At 34.3% G+C, this 21,932-nt stretch overlaps 1 protein-coding gene across 2 annotated transcripts in view; it reads left to right on the forward strand.

Annotated features, from left to right (window-relative positions):
* Nucleotides 1–21,932, forward strand: part of Edil3 (EGF-like repeats and discoidin I-like domains 3) — a 501,754-nt gene that overhangs the window by 450,241 nt on the left and 29,581 nt on the right. For both annotated transcript variants that reach the window (NM_001037987.3, NM_010103.4), the window contains one exon: nt 17,707–17,862. In NM_001037987.3, coding sequence (NP_001033076.1) covers nt 17,707–17,862 — 156 coding nt within the window. The remainder of the gene's footprint in view (nt 1–17,706; nt 17,863–21,932) is intronic.

Here is a 21,932-nt window from a genome sequence, read left to right on the forward strand (position 1 = left end):
CACAGTTTGGGTACTATAGTGTATTGAGGTGAGTAAATATATCTGTCACCTCTGTTCTGGGTCTCCTCAGTCCCCTTCAGAGAGCCTGGGAGAAGACATTTGTACTGTTCCTACGTTGACTGCATCTAGAAGGAGCATTTGCAAAGATTCTTCTATTCCAGCTATAAACTAATACATCTTTTAGCATTTTTTTGAAACTCCTTACTAATGGAAAACACATGTCAAAATAACCTCTTTAGGTACAATTTTTATCTCTATTTTTGTTGCTTCTCACCTCATTTGTTCAATTGTAAAAATAACTTCTGATATTATAGTTTAATATAATTTTGTTTAAAAATATTATATCGTTTTCCTTATGTTGAATCCATGTAAAAATTTCATTAATATTTATTTGGATTTCAAGACCCTTAAATGCAAAAATACCAAAAATAATTTGAATTACAGAATATGTTTATGGTATTCCCAATTTATTTTCAAGTTATAACTATAGTTAAAGAGTAATGGTGGCTGCCACATGCCTTTAATCCCAGTACTCAATAAGCAGAGGCAGGCACATCTGTCCATTTGAAGCCAACCTGGTATATATCACTGGTTCCAGGATACCCAGAGGTACACCGTCAGACCCTGCCTCAAAAATAAGTAATAAAAAAATATAAATCAGCAATTTTGATCTTGATGCTTCCTATAAGATATTAAACACAGTTAAGTCAAGATAATATAGTGTTATGAAATTGATATCACAAATTCCTTATTTAATTCTACAAGTAAATTATAGCAAAGTGAAATATAACTTTGAAAGTTGTTATAAATCTTGACTATGTATGCACAAAATAAATAAGTTTAATATAACAAGTTTAGTTCAAGTGATTCATAATCCACATCTAATTTAAGATTCTATCTTAGGAGTTATTTTATAATAATTGAAAAATAGTGCATGAATAATTTCAATGCTAAAGAGAGTAGGATTTTATAAACATGAGGGCTCTTGAAGCTGATTGCACAAGGGAATTAGCACTTATATAAGACCTGAGACAAGCATATACATTCAAATAGTGCAAATGTAATGCAATTTCTCAAAGGAAAAAAAAATAGAAGCAGAATACTTTTTTGTAAGCAGTCAAGAGTAACATATTTTATGAAAAATATAGATCTTATTTTATGCCAAAACGTTGTGTTATTCATATGCCAGTTATGAACTTCCCTATAGATATATTCAAACCATATTGTGTTTAGGATTTATTAAATATATACTCATTAGCACATATACAGATTATATCCCCATACTACACTGTTATATTTTCTAGCTTTTAATAAATTCAACAAAGTAAATACTGTATAAAAGGATAATTGATGAGATAAAGAAGTCTGTATCTAAGGGAGATATTTTAAGAATAGAGTCACAAGTATAAAACACTTATTTCTTAGTTCCACTCAGGAAAATAAATGGAAGTGAATATAAATACATGAAAATGCTTATATAAGATACTTATGCCATACATATACATAAGTATGAATAAGTAAATTATTTATATTTTATAAATATTCTGTGAGAAAAATCTATAGATATATATTATAGTCCTGGGATAACTTTACATGACTGACGTTAGGGAAATAAACCATCCTATAAAAAACCTCTAAGAACTGGGATATATTACAATTATAATATCAACAGTTCTAATAACACTTTTGACTAAACATTTAACTGGATATAATTTATATTCATTTTATCTGTATCTTTGTTCATTTTATGTTTTGAATAAAATATATTTACTGTATATATCCTTTGGAGTAGTCAACTTTCTGTAATAGAGCATATTGCTTTAATCCATTATCGGTACTGAGCCTGTTATGTCATTTCATGTCTTTCTATAGCCTCTTAGACACCCTATGTGGTTTTGCTTTAACTATTAACATTGAGCATATGCCATACTCAAACATTTTGAAGTTCAACTTCATGCCAGACTACTGTAAAGCCTTGTTCTTACTACTTACTTTTCAATACTCTAAAAGGAAAAAAAAAAAAAAAAAAAAGAAAAGCACATGTGTCTAACATGCTTTGCTTCATGATTATTGGCTTAGAATAAAATTAATTACCATAAAATATATCCTGTTTAGATTAGAAAGTTTAATATCATGTTCACATGGCTGTGGAAGTTTCAAGAATTTTATTTGAATTGTAAACACATAGATCCTCCAACAAGAAGGATACACAAAATTACATTAAGTATTATGGTGGCTTGCCTAATATTACAAGCCCTTTCATCTTCAATTAATATGGTACAGTTTGTCACAATAATGTATTTTCTCTGTGAATATTTACTTTAAAATTTTCTTTTTATTTGTAACCAGCAAATTAAGAATATATATAACAACATATGTAGTTTGTATGCTGGTAATTTTGAGTATTCAAAAATATATAATAAATACTCAAATAAAATGTTTTTTAAAAATTAGAATTATTAACTCATTTTCCCCATATTGGAAATAGATCACTTTCTCAAACAATATATCCTGATTATAGTTCCCCTCAGTTAACTTTCCCTAGTTCCTTCCTAACTCCTTTAACCTCTGGAACCACACCCTTTCTATCTCTTTTTTAAAAAGAACAGAGTTTTAAGAAAAAACAAACCAATATTATAAATAAAATATAATGAGATTAATCAAAAACTATCATACTGAACTTGGTCACAGCAACCTAACAGGAGAGAAAGGAGTTGAGATAGCAAGCAAAAGAGTCAGACACCTCACGTTCTTACACTTAGTCCCATAGTAATATTAAGCTAAAAACAGATCCATGTGGGTCCTATGCTTGCTGCCTCAGTCTCTGCGAGCTCACATGTACCTACTTTAGTTGATTGAGACGGTATTGTTCTACTGATGTCCTCCATATTTTCTGGCTCTTACATTTTTTCTACCTCCTCTTCTGAGGTGTTCACTAAAAGGAGGGATTTGATCTGATGGAAACCTCCAGTTTTGTCTCTGTCTCCAAATAATGTCTGACAGTGCATCTCTGTATCTGTTTCCTTCTGCTGCTAGAGAAAGCTTCTCTGATGATGGCCCAATAGGGCACTGATCTATGAGTATACCAAAATATAAATAGGAGTCATCTTATTGATACTTTTTAAATAACATTAGTTATTAAGTGTTTGGTATATACCTATGTCTCTAGGCTATGTATTCTCTGGTTCTTGGTTACCCAGGCTGTGTTCTGTACAAGTTAATATTTTTTTCAAATTTTTATTAGATATTTTCCTCATTTATATTTCAAATGCTATCCCGAAAGTCCCCTATACCCTCCCCCCGCCCTGCTCCCCTACCCACCCACTCCCATTTCTTGGCCATGGCATTTTCTCTGTACTGGGGCATATAAAGGTTGCAAGACCAAGGGTCTCTATTCCCAATGATTCCTGACTAGGCCATCTTCTGCTACATATGCAGCTAGAGACACGAGCTCTGGGGGTACTGGTTAATTCAAATTGTTGTTCCACCTATAGGATTGCAGATCCCTTCAGCTACTTGGGTACTTTCACTAGCTCCTCCATTAGGGGCCCTGTGTTCCATCCTATAGATGATTGTGAGCATCCACTTCTATATTTGCCAGGCACTGGAATAGCCTCATTCAAGACAGCTATATCAGGGTCCTTTCAGCAAAATCTTGCTTGCATCTGCAATAGTGTCTGGGTTTGGTGGCTGATTATGGAATGGATCCCCGGGTGGGGTAGTCTCTGGGGGGTCCATCCTTTCGTCTTAGCTCCAAACTTTGTCTCTGTAACTCCTTCCATGGGTGTTTTGTTCCCTATTCTAAGGAGGAATGAGGTTTCCACACTTCGGTATTCTTTCTTCTTGATTTTCTTGTGTTTTGCAAATTGTATCTTGGGTATTCTAAGTTTCTGGGCTAATATCCACTTATCATTGAGTGCAAATCAAGTGACTTCTTTTGTGATTGGGTTACCTCACTAAGGATGATATCCTCCAGATATATCCATTTGCCCAAGAATTTCATAAATTCATTGTTTTTAATAGCTGAGTAGTATTCCATTGTGTAAATGTACCACATTTTCTGTATCCATTCCTCTGTTGAGGGACATCTGCGTTTTTTCCAACTTCTGGCTATTATAAATAAGGCTGCTATGAACATAGTGGAGCATATGTCCTTCTTACCAGTTGGAACATCTTCTGGGTATATACCCAGGAGAGGTATTGTGGGATCCTCCAGTAGTACTATGTCCAAATTTCTGAGGAACCGCCAGACTGATTTCCAGAGTGGTTGTACAAGCTTACAATCCCACCAGCAATGGAGGAGTGTTCCTCTTTCTCCAAATCCTCGCCAGCATCTGCTGTCACCTGAATTTTTGATCTTAGCCAATCTGACTGGTGTGAGGTAGGTTGTTTTGATTTGTATTTCCCTGACGATTGAGGATGTTGAACATTTTTTCAAGTGCTTCTTAGCCCTTCGGACTTACCATGCCTGACCTCAAGCTGTACTATAGAGCATTTGTGATAAAAACTGCATGTTACTGGTACAGAGACAGACAGGTAGATCAATGAAAAAGAATAGAAGACCCAGAAATGAACCCACACACCTATGGTCTCTTGATCTTTGACAAGGGAGCAAAAATCATCCAGTGGGAAAAAAAGACATCATTTTCAACAAATGGTGCTGGCACATCTGGTGGTTATCATGTAGAAGAATGCAAATTGATCCATTTTTATCTCCTTGTACAAAGCTCAAGTCTAAGTGGATCAAAGAACTCCACATAAAACAAGAGACACTGAAATTTATAGAGGAGAAAGTGGGGAAAATCCTTGAAGATATGGGCAAAGGGGAAAAAAATTCCTGAACAGAACACCAGTGGCTTTTGCTGTAAGATCAAGAATCGACAAATGGAACCTCATAAAATTGCAAAGCTTCTGTAAGGCAGAAGATGCTATCAATAAGACAAAAAGGCCACTAACAGATTGGGAAAGGATTTTAACTAATCCTAAATCTGATAGGAGAGTAATATCCAATATATACAAGGAGCTCTAGAAGCTGGACTCCAGAAATTCAAATAACCCCATTAATAAATGGGATACAGAGCTAAACAAATAATTCTCAACTGAGGAATACAGGTTACTTCTTATGAACAGGCCTTCAGTGAAATCAGACATTGGTTGGCTGCTACCATAAGTCCTGTGCCATCATTGCCCTAGCATATTTTGCAGGCACGGCAGGTTGTGGGTCAAAGGACTTTTGGTTGGAATAGTGTTTACAGTTATCTTGCAGTAGCCTGCAGAGTATCTTCCCACAACAAAGAGATTAGAACACAGGGGTAAAGGTTCCATTTAGATACCTACTTGACTTCACCGTGTTCAATGTGTTATGTTGTCCTCTGTAATGAGGTCCTTCTCTCACTTTGTGGAGAGCAACACTTTGTGTTAGCAACAGCCTGGATTACTTGGGCATTTCCATGGGATCTCCTTTGCTAACAATTGAGTTGTATTAAACCTTGTTTGGTTAAAAGACATGGCCAGTTGAAACTCCATACTTCTCATCATTAGGAGACCTCATTTCAGGTCATCTTCATATGTTTTAGGAAGTTTCTTCTACACTAGGTTTCCATATCATCCCTAATAGGTCCTTCAATTCCAGCTGCATTGCCTCCCTGTACCCTATCTTCCCTCTGTTTCTCCATTTAACCTTCCAGTTCTCATCCTCACACACTCCAAGTACATTCATGTATGAAATCTATTCTATTTCTTCTTCTCAGGAAGGTTTATCCCCATCTAACCACCGTCCCACCAACATCTGTTCTCTTTACCTAGGCTCTCTACGACTGAAGATAGTAGCTTGAATATCATTTACTTAACAGTTAATATCCACACATAAACAAATTTATCTTTCTGGGTTTGAGTTACATTCAAGGTTATTTTTTTCTGGTTCTGTCCATTTGTATGAAAGCTCATGATATTACTTTTTTAAGCTGCTGAGTAATTTTCCACTGTGTAGACATATCACATGTCTCTATCCAATCTTCTGTTGAGGGATATTTAGGCTATTCTCAGTTTCTGGCTATTATAAACAAAGCTAAAATACATGTGGTTGAGCAAGTGTCCTTGTGGTAAGTAGCATTATTAATGTTATCCTTAATGATATTTTCAGAAAGCTTTTCAAGAGCATGCAGCCAAATTTTGACTACACAAGTTAAACTTGGGCTTTTAGAAATTGATGAATAACAAATTATCTCATTTCAACCTAAAAGAGATAGTATTGCTTTCTAATTTATATGAAAGTTATTGTTGACAATATTTGTGTTCTTATTCAGTTTAGCTTCAACAGTATTTTAATGCATCCCAAAATATTATTATATATTGCTATAATCTTTGATCAATACCTTGTATTAAATAGTCAGTTATGAACTAGTAATGACTCTACCCATTGTACAGTGATTCAATTAAGAGTCATCCTAAATTTTATTCATTGATTAAATAAACCAAAGTCCCTGCCTAGTCAGAATAAGTCTTGAAGGGTCTTGAAAGGAGATATGTTAATTCTACTCTCTCCTGAGGCAATCTTGTTTGTGATGAACTCAGCAGAAAGTCACTTTCAATAACACTCTAAGAAAAGAGTTATTCTTCTTCCTGGATTTTTCAGAATACAGAAGTTGGAGGAAGAGGTAATGGCTACTGTGTTAACATTAGTTATTAAGAACTATAATTAACTATCAGTTTTCAAAACAATTCAAAAGTAAAAATTATAATCTATTATTTCAATGATCTACTTTCAAAATAACAAAAGAAGTAAGTATTTTCCCTCAGTAGAGCATTATTTAAGCAAATCAACCGCAGTATATTAAATATGGCCATTCATATTATTTCAATCCAAGTATATTTAATAAGATTTATGTTAGTTTACTAGTATTTTTAAATGATTGTGGGATTTGATAATATTTCATTAAATTCCATTTAGGTAAAATTTTTAGTATGAATGAAATCTCACAGAATTTGAGAAATCATTCCAAAAACTCTTTCAGATTTCAGAAAACACAGTCAAGTTTAAGTCTTTCTGTACTGAGCTTCTGAAAAATTCATTTACATCATCTTAACTTGGCACGGACTGGACTCAGTTGGTCCCTCAACCTGTGGGGAACCAGGGTTTCAGTTTTCAGGTGGGCAAGAAGAGCGGGGTGACAAACAGATACTAACACAGGGGCGTGTTGATCTGAATGTAATGTCTCAAAGTGAGCATCAGAATTATGTTATGGAAGAAAGCAAAGAAGTTAGGTGACACATCAGCCAAGTTACAATGAGCTTACCAGATGCTTCATGACTCTTTCCTCAAAACAGAAGAATGCATATATAAAGCCTAGCAGGAACTAGGCAATGTAACAACTGAGACAAAGCTCTATCTAAGGTCAGCTATATTCTTAGAAGCCAGGTGTGAGGTCATTACATTCCTGGACCAAGGGCTTTCATGCCCAAGCCATAGCTCTAATTAGGGAGTTCCTCTCTAGCTAACCTTCTCATGAATAATGCACTACTCTAGTTCCTTCTTAAACCACTGCCTGATCTTCTTCTTAAACCATTTAAATTCCTGTATATAGGAGTAACTCGGCTGTTATTCTAAGTGATTTTGTAGGGGACTTTCTTCTATTAAGTAATGTATTCTGCCATACATAACTTTAATAAGAATTCTAAACTTACTTTGCTAAGCTTGCCCTGAAATTTCTAACTCTATGTAGTCGACAGTAATGCCTGATTTTTTTCACTATCTCTCATTCAATACTGGAGGCAATTTGTCTGAATAGGTAACATTCTTACTGAGTTCCAAGCCCAGCTTCAGCTCAATGTCCTGGCCTAGGACATCGGTGAAGGCCAGGAAGTAGAGTTCAACCTAATTTAGGTATTTGTAAAATCATACCTTGGAGGCACCTATAATAAAACAATACTGAAAGAAAGCACACAGATCCATTCACCGACTAATGGAAGGACAAGTTTGGAGTATTCATGCTACAGGATGTCAAGGTTCCAGGAGACTAAGTTTCCATGAAACCTTTTGCCTCAGTCCAAGCTTTTGGGCCTGCCACAAAGTTTTTACTGGAGTGGGTATGGCATTAACTCATTCACTTTGTTGATGATATTTGCTGTAGCTTTGATCCCTGCTGCAGACCCTCCTGGCCCCTTTGTCTTCGTGGAATGGGTCTCTAGTCGCGGGTGGGCAAAGTGTAGGATGAATTGACAGACAGATGCACAGGAGAGGTTGTGTAGGATCTGAATGTATTTTGTCAAATCGAGCAACAGACTTTTTATACAGAAGACAATAAGGAAGTTGGGTGACATACCAGCAAGGTACAAAGAGGTTACTGGATTATTATATAAAACAGAGGAATACAAACACAGAATGTCTAACAGGAACCACCTGGGATAGAATTCATTGTTAACAACTGGGATCAACAAGGGCTCCACCTAAGATTCACTTAATCTTAGAAGCCAGGGTCAAGGGCTTCGTGCCCTTGCCATAGTTCCTATTTTAGTCTATTGTATAGTCCATCTTCCCCTTAGGCCATTGTAAATATGTGTGTGTGGGTGTAACTCAGCTATAGTCTTAGAAGCCAGGTGTGAGGTCTTTACTCTCCTAGGGCAAGGGCTTTCACACCCAAGTCATGGTTCTAACTAGGGAGTTCCATTCTAGCTAACCATCTCATGAATAATGCAATACTCTAAAACCACAGCCCGATCTACTTCCTAAACCATTGTGAATTCCTGTATATGGGAGCGACTTGGCTTTTATTCTAAGTGATAGTGTAGTACCAGAGGCTATTCTGAATGTCACTGAATAGCAATATTCTTACTGAATTTCAAGCCCTTGGTCTTGCTCAAGGACGTTCTAGGACTGTTGGAACACTGGCTTTAGCTATGTCAGAATTCAATCTTAAAAGGCACTTATAATAGGATAATACTAAAAGAGAGCACGTGGATCCATCCACTAGACTAACGCGGGAATGGAAAATTAATGTATGGGTTAGAGAGAATGCCAGACTCCAGGAGCGAGTTTCTGTGAAACTCTTTTGCCTCGTGAGTAGCTTTCAAGCCTCTCGGCTTGTCAAACTGAATCGACCGGAGTGCGTGGCAAATCCCCTTCAAAGTTATTGAAGTAGGCACACAGATTTTCCAGTTTTAGGAAGGCATTTTTTATAACCATAGTATGAGATTTTGACATACCAATCATTAGAACCAAGACTTCAACCAAAGGTATTTCAATCAAGACCCAGTGAACACTCTATTGCAACCAGAAACTAATAATACCTGACAACAGTGTTTTCCCTCTCTTTGCTCTATTACATCCATTGACAAAAAGAATCCAAAGGCCAGTACTACAGCCTACTCAAGGAGAACGGGAGATACAACACATGAGCTGCTAGTTTTATTCTAATCTATGAAATTGTTCATTCTATTAACATTACAGGAACACCTCATGAACCCTAGGCAAAGGACGGATAAGAAATGAAATTTCCTGGACCTGAGGTTCTGCATCTTGAGGCAAAAGCTGATAATGATATGATAATAAGTAAATTAACTAATAGGAAAATAGTTACTCAAAGTCTCCATTTACTTCAAATTTAGCATTATCTAAAAAATAGCATATCTTATTTGAAGAAACACAGTAGGAACAGAAAAGAATTGTCCTTTAACTAGCTTCAGTTGAACCACATAAATGTCTGCTGGGAATTGGAAAGGATGCCCAATACAGTGCTGATATAGGAGCATCTAAAAGGAAAGCAAGATCCTTTCTGAGGGAGGATGATTAGTAAAGGCGTCCTCAGTGGTCAATGATAACAATGTAAGGGTCTTCTCTCTTCTCAAATCTCAGTGAAAAAGAATACACATTACAATATCAAACTGATCTTTTAAAATACACAGTACAACAAAGAAAAAGTCCTGAGGATATGACAAAAGCATAAGGAGACCAATTACCTTTTCTGCATATTGAACAGGTTGTAGGACTTTATGTAGAGATGCTATTCTCAAGAACACATGGGGGAATGAAGTGAATGCTAAGATGATGAGGGAGACATTGTAACAATGTTTATCCATGGAAGTTAAACATTCAAATGCTGTGGATACGTTACTAAAGATAAAAATACTATCATTAAAGATAAATGGGGAAGCTAAGAGTACAGGGTAGGATTATAAAAACTGAATGTTGACAGGCAAAATGCTACGAATAAGAAAACTTAAAAGTATTGGATTTTAGGGGTAAGAAGTCAGAAGAAGCAAAGAGAATATTTTAAAATATAGAAATACCACTTATAGGTATGAAATTCTCAAAAACTAAAAAGTAAATAAAGATAAATGTGACACAAAAGAAATCCTTTTAAAGTTTCATTGTTTTCTCAGGGAACACAGTGTAGCTTGTGAAAAATCCATCTCATTTATCCAATAAGCATAAGTAAAATCCTTACCAAAGGATATTCTAGTAAATAATGATAATAGATAGTAATAATTTAAAAAAGAAAGCATAATTTGCAATAAGCAATCAGACATGAATGCAGAAAAAAGTCTCTAAACAATTAAAATATATATAATTATAAAATTATAGTGTGCTCCTATACCATACCCCCAAATACATACATATATATATGTAATCACATGAGTATTCATATTTGTACATGTATACACATACTCACATGCACACATATAAGTATGTATTCATGTTAGTTTAATTTTAAAATTAAATTTAGAAAGTAAAAGGGAAGATAGTAGAAATTAAGACACATGCAAATAATTTTTAGTTCAGCCAGTTTTATAGGTCTTTTAAGACACAAAATACTATACAATGCAAAGGCAATGCTAAATTTGAGTAAGAAAAGCTTAAAATTTTATAGTTTTGGTGGTTTAAATGAAAATGGCTCCCATAGGCCCATAGGGAGCAGCACTAACAGGAGGTGTGGCCTTGTTAGAGTAGGTGTGGTCTTGTTTGTTAGAGAAAATGCATCACTGGAGGCAGGCTTTGAGATCTTGGGTGCTCAAGCCAGGCACTGTATGGCATTTTTTTCCTGCTGCCTGAAGAACTGGATATAGAAGTCTCAGCTTCTCCAGCACCATGTCTGCCTGTACACTGCCAAGCTTCCCACCATGACAACAAATGTACTGAGCCTCTGAAATGGAAGCCAGCCACCAACTACATATTTTTATTTATAAGGGTTGCCATGGTCAGAGTGTCTCTTCAGAGTAATAAAAATCCTAAGCAAGGTATTGTCAGATATAAAATAAAAGCACATGATCATCTATGGAAAATACAAATACTAGACATAATATCAGAGCAGAAGATCTTTAATAGTACATTAAAGAGGATAATCTACATACTATTAGACTGTACATGTAGGAAAATGACAATTAAATGTCATTCAGTCCTATTTCAGGACATTAAATTTAATATTCTCTCTTTATTGGGAGTATCATAAACATAAGCATTTCTACAAGAGAGATTTTGTGAACAGTAGAAGGAAGTACTTATACAAAAGATGAAAGCCTATGATTGTGGAGAAAATTGAAACAATGCATGCTGTGATTCTAATAGCAGGTTCTTTCTGTCTGTAAAGAAACAGAACAGCAATGAACAATGAAACATAAATGGAGCTTAGCATATATTCTGTTTGTGGATAAAAGAACTGCAGACAAATGACTATCAAGAGGAACTGATAAAATAATTTTCATAAAGCATGTATTGATAATAAAGAATATAATACAGCCACCACAACATATTAAACTTATTTTATTATTGTTATTATTATTATTACCATGACTATTATATGCAAAACACCTAAGATACAAACATACAATATACAAAATTACAAAGCTGCATGTACATTGTGAACTAAGCATACGAAAATATTTTGATGCAGGAATTATGTAAAAAACAAAAGAATAAAGAATAAACAGTGTTAACTTCAGATAGTACAATTAGAGCTCACTGCAAGTACATTCTTCCTACGTTTTCCCTAATACCATTATTTTCACAAACTGTATATTTATGCTAATTATAATTTTCCTTTACTAGGTTTTGGTTTTTTAAACTCAGCTTGAGACTAAATGACAAGTACAATGGGATTTTCTGAAAAGGTTGACTTTAGTGGAAATATTGAAGAGCAGAACACATTTGTTTTTATTTATACATAACTATCATGGAATTCCAAATGAACAAGGTTTGCCTTAAATTACTATAAGTTAAAAATGTAGCAGCGAAGTGATAAGAACAGTAAAGCAATTGTTTGTATACATGGTGATGGATCAAAGATATAAGCAACCTCTGGCCTGTAATGTCAAGGCTAGCATTAATGTCAACTTGATAAAACACAGCACCATTTGGGAAGACAGACAATCAGCTGAGAAATTCCCTCTCTCACATAGGTTTGTTGACTTGTATGTAGAGAATTTTCCTTATTGCTAAGTAGTTTGGAAAGGCTCAGGGTAGACTTGGACTGTACAAGAAATGTAGCAAAGTGGAAACCAAGGGGAATCCAATGAGCAACATTCCTCCATAGTCTCTACTTCAATTCTTGCCTCCAGATTCCTGCTTTGAGTTCCTGTCCTAGCTTCCCTTAGTGATGGACTATAATCTGAAATCTAAATAAATCTTTTCCTTCCTCAAGTTGTTTTGGGTTTTGATATTTATCACAGAAAAAGGCAAATTGGACTTATGTTTAAAAATAATATTTAATACTTGGAAGGAGAGGGGGCCTGCAATCAGGCATAAAATGAGTAAATTAATTAATTAATGAAAAATAAACAGATAGATATTTAATAATTTAAAAATCATCTATAAAGTTATATTTTAATGCCAAACATTAAATTTTTTTTTCAGAAACACAAGCATAGGCAGAAAAAAATGGACCAACTGCATCTGGGAGACAAAGTTGCTTTTATCTCCTACACAATTATCTTTACCATGAAAAGATTATTAAAATTAAATGGTTAACTCCAACACACTCTTAGTCACCAAGCTACCCGTATTATTAACTTAAATATTAGTAAATGAAGAAAATATCTAATTTAAAAAAGAAAAAAATATTAAGTCAAACAATTTGCATGATTCTAAATTCATCATTTTAGAAAGTTAACCATTATAAGCTGACAGCAAGTTTTTGTGTGTGTGTTTGGGAGGAGGGGGGCAGGCGTAAAGTTCAAGCTGACATACATCTCTGTGTATTTGATAATTGAATGTAGCCATTAAATGTAGAATTTTCTCTAACTTGAGTCCAGGGCAGGTGAGAACTGGATATTTGGAACATTGCCAAATGCCAGATGTCCTGAAAACATAATAGTGCGTGACTGCCTGCGCTCAGAAAGCTTCTAGCACCATGCATAGGATTTTATTACTCAAATTTTCTTGTTAAAATATAACATAAGAAAACCAACTTCCATTTCAAATGGTTAAAGCTACATTTGAACTTAACCATTCCACTACAGAGCTTATAATAATGGGTTCTAGATTTCATATATTACCAGGCATACACTTTATTTAAGGATTCTAAACCTTACAATAGTAAAATCAAATCAGATACTGAAAGTGAATAAGTCATAAAATAACATACATATTGGCCTGTGTTCCCACAAAAAAAAAAAAAAAAACAGTCAACATATAACAACATTGTTCAAATGCAAGTAGGAATTATTGTGTAACCTCAGCCTAGCTGACATTATAAAAAATTGTATGGTTCAACGTCTAGGCAAAAAAAGCATTCATAAGGACAAGTGTGTAGCCCTACCACACCTGGCTAGTATGTATAACATCCTATTTCTACTGAAAACACATTTCTTCCGAATATTTTGTCTGCAATATATGTGGATGCAATATATGTGCATTCATAGATCCAACCAACAATGGCTTAATAACCTATGGAGAAAATATATTTCTACTGAATATATAGAAAACCTAAATATTTCAATGGAACAGGTTTATACTATATTTATATTATGTACAAAACAATAGTTAAACAGTGATGCAAAATATGTTATAAAACTTGTTTGTGTTACTTCTGTTAAATAGAACTTTGATTATATCAAATTTTCTCTCATTATTTTAAGAAGAAATGATTATCTTTGTATATGCTCTGAACATATGCTCTAAATAGACTTCAACTCACTTTTTTCATGTTATATTTTTTTATCCTTCCTTTAATTTTTGAGATTATAATATAGTTATATTTCTTCCTTTCTTTCCTCCCTTTAAGCCCTTCCATGAACCCTTCCCTATAATCCTTCAAACCCATGGCCCTTTCTTTCACTTATGTTTACTGCTTGTGTATGTCTATATACATGCAACACTAGACATCTGTTCCCCTACTTCTACAGCCTTCTATCAAGAATCTGACAGAGTACTCAATTGTTTTCTCACTTTTATCTGATTTCCTAATTAATATCCCTCATACTACTCATTCTATTATATTATCTGTGTGCTCAGATGTACACTCATTTCATTTTCATTAAGCCCCGGGCAGCAGTTCATTTAACTTTTCTGACAAAGAGACTGAGAAAGAAAGAAAAGCACACATAGTCAGTCAGTAAGGAGCCATCACTTCCAGCTGTGGGAGAGTCACCAACTCTTAAAATTGAGTTTTGAAACACAAAATAATTATTAGCTGGTTGCTTGTGCTGGTAATCTATTTTCTACAACTACAATACTTCATTTCCTTTACCAAAAATATTATGTCATATAGAGAGCACCATATTAAGTCAGATAGCATTTTCTGGAAGGACACACAATGGCTTTATTAGCCACAGGTTTGTTTCTCTTCATGGGAACCGACTAAGGCAACAGCTCCAGTTAAAACTAACAAGGCTTTTACTAGGAACTTGTTACATGACAGGTTTGTGTCAATCAGATTCCGACATAAGTCTAGTGAACTATGCCAAATGTCACGCCATGAGCCAGCCCAGTGCTCTCAATAATCTGTCCTTTTCTAGTGAATCCTCAGGAGGTAAGATCCACTGGAGTAGTATTTAGTCTAAAAATTCTGTAGTTTCCCTTTAACTCAGATTTACAGGAGAACCCAAGGTACTGGCCAGAATTCTCTCAGTGTCTTGCTTTGGATGAGTTCTGTATGTGCCCTGTTTCAGCAAGCTCATTTTACGTCTAAGTCAAAATTATTTTTGTACTGAAAGAAGCCTTCTTAGAGCTGGTATTCTAAGTTTAAAGCAGGGAATTTTAGGATAAAGTCCAGGTTAAAACAGATTGCTGTCTATGCTGCCTGTTTAAGTACAGACACTTGCTTAACTGAAAGAAAAACGAAAAACATTTCTAGATTTAAAAAAAAATATCTAGAGAAACGGAGCAGCTAGAGTGGGTGAGAAACATATCTGTTGGCAAGAGCAAAGACATATAATTTAGGAGAAAACATCTCCACCCCTCAGGGAACCCAGATGTCTGTAGGAATCACCACAGAAAACCATGCTGGAAGACTCCTCCTCACATCTGAGCTGAGGATTCAGACACTTCAGGCTGAAGAGGCAATGCTCAGTGGTTCAGTTCCCTGAGCCATTGCGTTCCTGTGTGTTTGCAGCCTATGAAGGTAAACAGCAGCTCATGTCTGGTACTTCACGTCTTTTACCAGTTTTGAATGTCAACAGGATGAAGAACATTACAATTAACAGCGGGCTTTGATCACGTGCCTCTGAGCAATTAGATTTGGATATATAATGGTAAAAGCGACCCTTATTTTTAAGCTGAGTCAGCTGAAGAGCAGTGTGACAATTCACAAAATTCTCCTAATGTAAATTCAGCATTGTTTTTGTTTCTCTTTATTTATCTATGTAATGAGTGTAGTGATCCCTTCCAAACTATCCATTAGCCCCAGAAAGAAAAAGATAAAATAATTGGCATCTTAAATGAAAGTATGATGTACTAATTGGAGAATTCATGTAAACTTTGGGTGGGGGGTGGGAAAAATTAACAAAGAATCTCAAGTTCTTTATTCACCGTTTGCCATTGGAATATGTGGTGCTTTTGTGTCTTCTCTAGGTATCTATTTCTTCATGTGTAAAGAGAAAATACAATATAGTATGTGGCCAATCAAAGCACCAAGTGTGTGGTGCCCAGGAACACTCCTGGACAGTATGAGCAGCATCCATTCCCAGGATAGCATGTTTGCCCTTCAACATCCTTGCTTCACTAATGGGGTATTTTAGATGACATTACACATTGATAATATTTCATTCTGAAATATTTTCATGAACATTCACAAACAAGCAGGGACATTCTTTTATCTTCATCAATCATTTATATTTAGCTTACTATCTTTAATGGATCACTCAAATGAAAAACTACATACAAATTTAAATACACTTACACACGTATACATTGTATAAATGCTGTGTGTGTGTGTGTGAGTGTGTGTGTGTGTGTGTGTGTGTGTGTGTGTGTGTATGTGTGTGTGTGTGTGTGTGTTTGTGTGTCCGTGTTTGTGGTCTCAAAGTATAACACTTAGAAATATTTTCACATATTTTGATGGATATTTTTGTCAACAAATATGCTATTTATACACCCCAGCTAGCTGCTGTCAGTCGCTACCTGTATCTGACTTATGGCCATCTATTTGGGGTTACTTTACAATCTCAAGGAGAGAAGACTTGGAATGCGAACAAAGGAAGACAGTGTTTGAAAGCACTGAGGTCACTCATGGGATCATGACGGTTAGAGATAACATCAAGGATGTAGCATGGAACTTAGTCACAGGAAATAGCTGGAAGACAGTGCTTTGCACAGGCAGGAAGGGAAGTTATAGATCAAGAACCACAAATAAAGGCAAAGGTGACTTCAAAAGTGTGCCAAGGAAAGAACGTTTCTAGCTTTAGTTTTTCTTAGCCTTGCAAGATGTATAAAGGTTAAGAATGAGTTTAAAAATAAGTAGGGGAGTTTCTGCGACTGCTTTATGCTATGTTGTTTAATGAAAAGCATCCCTAGCCCCTGGGCTTCATTTATATTTTGATAATTTTAATATGTAATCGTTTAGTTATCATTCACTTCATTTATGGGTTTCATTCATAAGATACATTTATAGGTTTCATTCACCTTTTTGTAAGAAAACAAAGTATAACAGCTCAGACCCTACAGTTAGACTTTCATATTTTTAATCCTTTTTTTTTTCCCCAGCTGCCCTTATGTGTGTCCTTCAGTTTGAACACTTGATTTCATTCTAAAATTATTTGGGATTATAATTTTCTGAAAGGAGATTTTCAGAGTAAAATTACTTTTAATATATTATGTATTCCTAAATTGAACAAAAATCACAAAAGTCCGTGAGAATCTTATTTAACATTGGATTATCAAATATTAAATACTGACTGTATAGCTCTCTGTGAGGCATTTTGTTTTTTATCAATTAGTACATACATTACATTATGAGCACAAATGTTCAAACTCGGTGTCAGATGGTTGCAAGATAGGTGAAATAATTAAATATAGGAAGAACTAGTGAGCTAAACCAAGCACCACTTTATTCTAAGATGGTCAGCATGATCGTGCAAGACATCATAGACTAGACACCTGACAACAAAATCTAAATATAGCCCACTGATATATGCAGTCATCTCTTTCAAAGTACAAATGACCAGGAGATTTTTTTTTCACTTAGCATATATGGTTTTTAATCTCTTGAGTTCAAGAGATTTGCAGATCTACAACGGGTTAAGTTATGGCATTGAAGGAATGTTCTCTTCTCTTTTTAGGTTGATCTTCTTGTCCCTACTAAGGTGACAGGCATCATTACACAAGGAGCTAAAGATTTTGGTCACGTGCAGTTTGTTGGGTCATACAAACTAGCTTACAGCAATGATGGAGAACACTGGATGGTGCACCAGGATGAAAAACAGAGAAAAGACAAGGTAAATTATCCATGTGCCTTGCAGAGTGAAGAGTTGGGCTCTTTATTTTTTTTAATGAAAAAAATTGTGTAATGTATTCTAATCATAGTTTTCCTTCTTTTGCAACTCTTTTTAGATGTTCCCCACTTCCCCACCCACCCAATTATAGGGCTCTTCTTTCCATCTTTAGAGAACAAAATGTGCAAACAGGTACAAAACCATAACAAAAGGAAAGGAAATGAAAGAAAGAAACAAACAAACAAATAAAAGAAACACACATACAAATCCATTAAAATATAAGACTGGAAATCATAATGTATTAGCAAAGGACCAGTAAGAAAACAAAACTCCAAGCAATTCTTAATTTATTCTAAAAATAATGGGAAAGTATACAATAAATCGTGTTAAATAAGAATATATAATAGTGAATCCTATAAAAAGCAAATAGTTTTAGTAGTAAATATCTTCCAGACAATGCCCTAAGATGTGGGTATTTAAATTTTACTTTATATCTTACAAATTTAGAAGAGGTGTGCAATTTTATCATTATTAACATGCATAAATGCCTGTTAAGACAAATACTATGAATGAATTAGTGAAATTAGAAGAAACATTCAGGTGAGAAAAATATTTTGGTGGGTAACTGGCCTAAAATAGTTAAGGACAAATAGGAACTTTACAGATAGACAAATTTTGACTAGTATGTTAGGCCATTCAAATACAATAGATCTCTGCTAAATTTGCCTGAATACTTTATAATTTGGAAATTTTAAAATTTTTAAATAAATTATCTGTTTTTATGACTCCATACACCATGCACCTCCTTAAATATGAAATTCCTATTTAACTTCTAGTCTTCTTAAATACTCCACTTAGTAAATGTATCAATTTCTGTGGAACTCTGGAAAAAAGAAGGCTTGGAGATTGGTTTATAGTTCTGGCAATGTATTATAATACAGCCTCCAGTGGCCCAAAGTCATTGAGCGGAATTATTACTCAGTGTCATTTATACAAAGAGCTTGACATTTCAGAAGACATAGATAGAAATGCTTAGCTCAAAGTTTGGAGAAAAGTTTTAAGAAACTCACATGTTTCAAGTGTTTGTAACTTTTTATATTAGATAATGTCTTTGTATTCTTGCTATTGGTGTATTGTGAACCAACAAAACCTTGAGAATAGCTTTCTTCCTTAAATGGTCAAGGCAGAGAATTTATACATCTGCCCAGTTACCTATAGGCTAGGAAGGATATTTCAGCAAGATACTAGTTTGAATTCAGTTCAAACAATCTCATTGAATGGAAAGAGTTTTAAGTTCTAATTTGAAAAGCCCACATCTGTTTGTAGTTTCATATCTGTGAATGTGCCATTTAACAATTCAGAACACACACATTTTATACTTTAAAATATCAGAAGTTGGTAAATTCTTATGATAACCCATTAAGTCATTCACATGCTTCATAAAGCTATGTCAGGCCTATATTTTTATGGAAAAAAGTCCATGCAATATATCTAATCAGGCTTTCTTTTCCAGAGCACCTCACAGATCTTCCCACCTCCCCACCCACCTGACTTACATTTTAGTTGAGAACAATTGCTTTCATTCAACAATGTGAACTAGTGGTATATGTTATGATCAGTGGCATCCAAGATCAAATACGCATTGAACATTTTGTTGTTAGAAATGTCATATTTATTTTATGAGCTATAAACAAAATTTTGCAACAAGTGTTTACAAACATCAATCTAAACCCCTCTGGGGATTTATTGACACTTTGGTGGGTAAAGTTTTATGCAGCATAAAAAGGAGGTTTAGATTTCATAATTCATTCTTTAAACTTTATATGGTCTTTAAATCAGTTATAAGACAGGGGCGTCTTTTAAACTATTTCAAATAGGTACTAAAACCAATAATAGTGAAATCCTCATAGTCAACAAGACATGGTGGTGCATGCATATCATCTCACCACTAAGGAAACTGAAGCAAGAAAGCTGGCACAAGTTCAAGGCTTGACTGGGTTACATATGAAACTGTTTTAAAACACAAAATCTAAAACAAAAGAACAAGCAACCATTCATTTGTTGAAATATTTATCTCCATTTACATTTACAATTTAAATTAATGCTTATATTTGAATATTTTGAGTTGTTTTGCTGATAGACTAGGCATTTGCTAATGAACACACTTGATCTTATTATCTCAGTCTGAAACATATGCAAATACTTTCCATTTAGTTGCTGGGTAATGTTATTCAAGGTTTCTGTATCCTCCTGGTGTTTCATATGCTGATTGTCTGTTACTGAGAGGAATGTCACTATCATTGTGATTATAGATTTACCTATTTCTCTGTGCCATAATATCATTTTCTTCATATTTTTGCACAAACAAGGCCTTATTGTCATTTAGAAATTAAGTAACATTCACACCATATAATATATAATATAATAGTTTTACTTTAAAATATGTTTAATTAGGCACTGATAGAGATGCTTCAGCATTTGAAAACATTGCCTCCATGTAAGGCATATACATTTTACTTATTTATAATTTATTTGACATGAAACTCTACTGTGTCTAGTGTGATTTTTAAGTTCAATCTAACTGCAGTTTGAAAACAAAACAAAAAAATAGCTTTTAAGCTGCTACACTTGATATGAATATTGATGTAAATGACTTTAAATTAATCATTTAAGTATTTGTTCCCTACTTATTGCATCTTTTATTTTTGTCTTCATTTGAATAAGTTTGAAATTTTAGTGATTCTCCTTTATCTAATCCCTTGTTTAAAATATTTTTTTATTTTATACAAGGCATGGGAATTTGCCATTCATATCAACTATCAAAACCTAATTTAAAATTAATGTAAAGCCTCATACTCTTAACTCTAAACAAAATAAAACAAATTTTAGATATAAAAACATTTAAGGACCATTATTATCATTGTTAATAATAGTGTTCATGTTAGTGTCTTAATTGCTGTGACAAGACACCATGGCCACAGCTTCTCTCATGAAGGGAAACATTTCATTGGGGCTGGGCTTACACTTGAGAGGTTTAGTTCATCATTGTCGTGACAGGAAGCATGGTGTCATCCAAGCAGACGTGGTGCTGGAGAAGTAAGTTAAGTTCTACATGTAGATCAGCAGACAGCAGAAAGAGAAAGTAACACAGGGCCTGCCTTGAGCTTCTATAACCTCAAAGTACATAATCATAAACTTATATGCATAAGAAAGTGAGGAAGGTCTGAAGAAAGTAGGGAACTATGATAAAAATATATTCTATGAAAATATTTATATAACAGAAGATGGCCTAGTCGGCCATCATTGGAAAGAGAGGCCCATTGGTCTTGCAAACTTTATCTGCCTCAGTACAGGGAACGCCAGGGCCAAGAAGTGGGAGTGGGTGGGTAGGAGAGTGGGGGGGAGGGTATGGGGGACGTTTGGGATAGCATTGGAAATGTAAATGAAGAAAATACCTAATAAATATTTATATAAAATTGTACCATTTAAGCATTATAAACCCTTCATTGCTAGTTTTAGAATTAAATCTGGTAGTTCATTTAATATATTACAACTGTTTACATATAGTGAAGAAGCTTAATATGCATTTATTATTTATTGTAATCTAATACTTTAGGAAATACACACACACATAAATATTAGAAAGAGTGCAACTAAAGAGCATTATACATCCTTACATAGAAGAGTATCTAACAAAACAAATACAAAATTTCGTTGTAGACATTGTTTAAACACTTATGATAGTATATGTAATAAATGTAAGTCAAGCAAATTGTATGCTTTTCACAAATATTAAAATAATTTCTGTATATATGATAATTGTTGTAGATATTGTACCTCTCTTTATACAAATAATAGATACAAATGTCAATGTGCTCTTCTAGTACACAACACATCACACACACCAATGATTTTTTTCTGAGTTTGAGTAAGCCATTTCTAGTTGATTTTTTACATTCTTTACATATTTTTGTATGCCTATGTTTCATAAGAACTCTTCAATATTAACAAATAAGAAACCAAGCATAAGTTTTTGCCACAGTAAATAGACACATAACATATTTTAGGACAAA

Source organism: Mus musculus, chromosome 13, assembly GCF_000001635.26.
Source record: "Mus musculus strain C57BL/6J chromosome 13, GRCm38.p6 C57BL/6J".
Classification (NCBI taxonomy): Eukaryota; Metazoa; Chordata; class Mammalia; order Rodentia; family Muridae; genus Mus; species Mus musculus.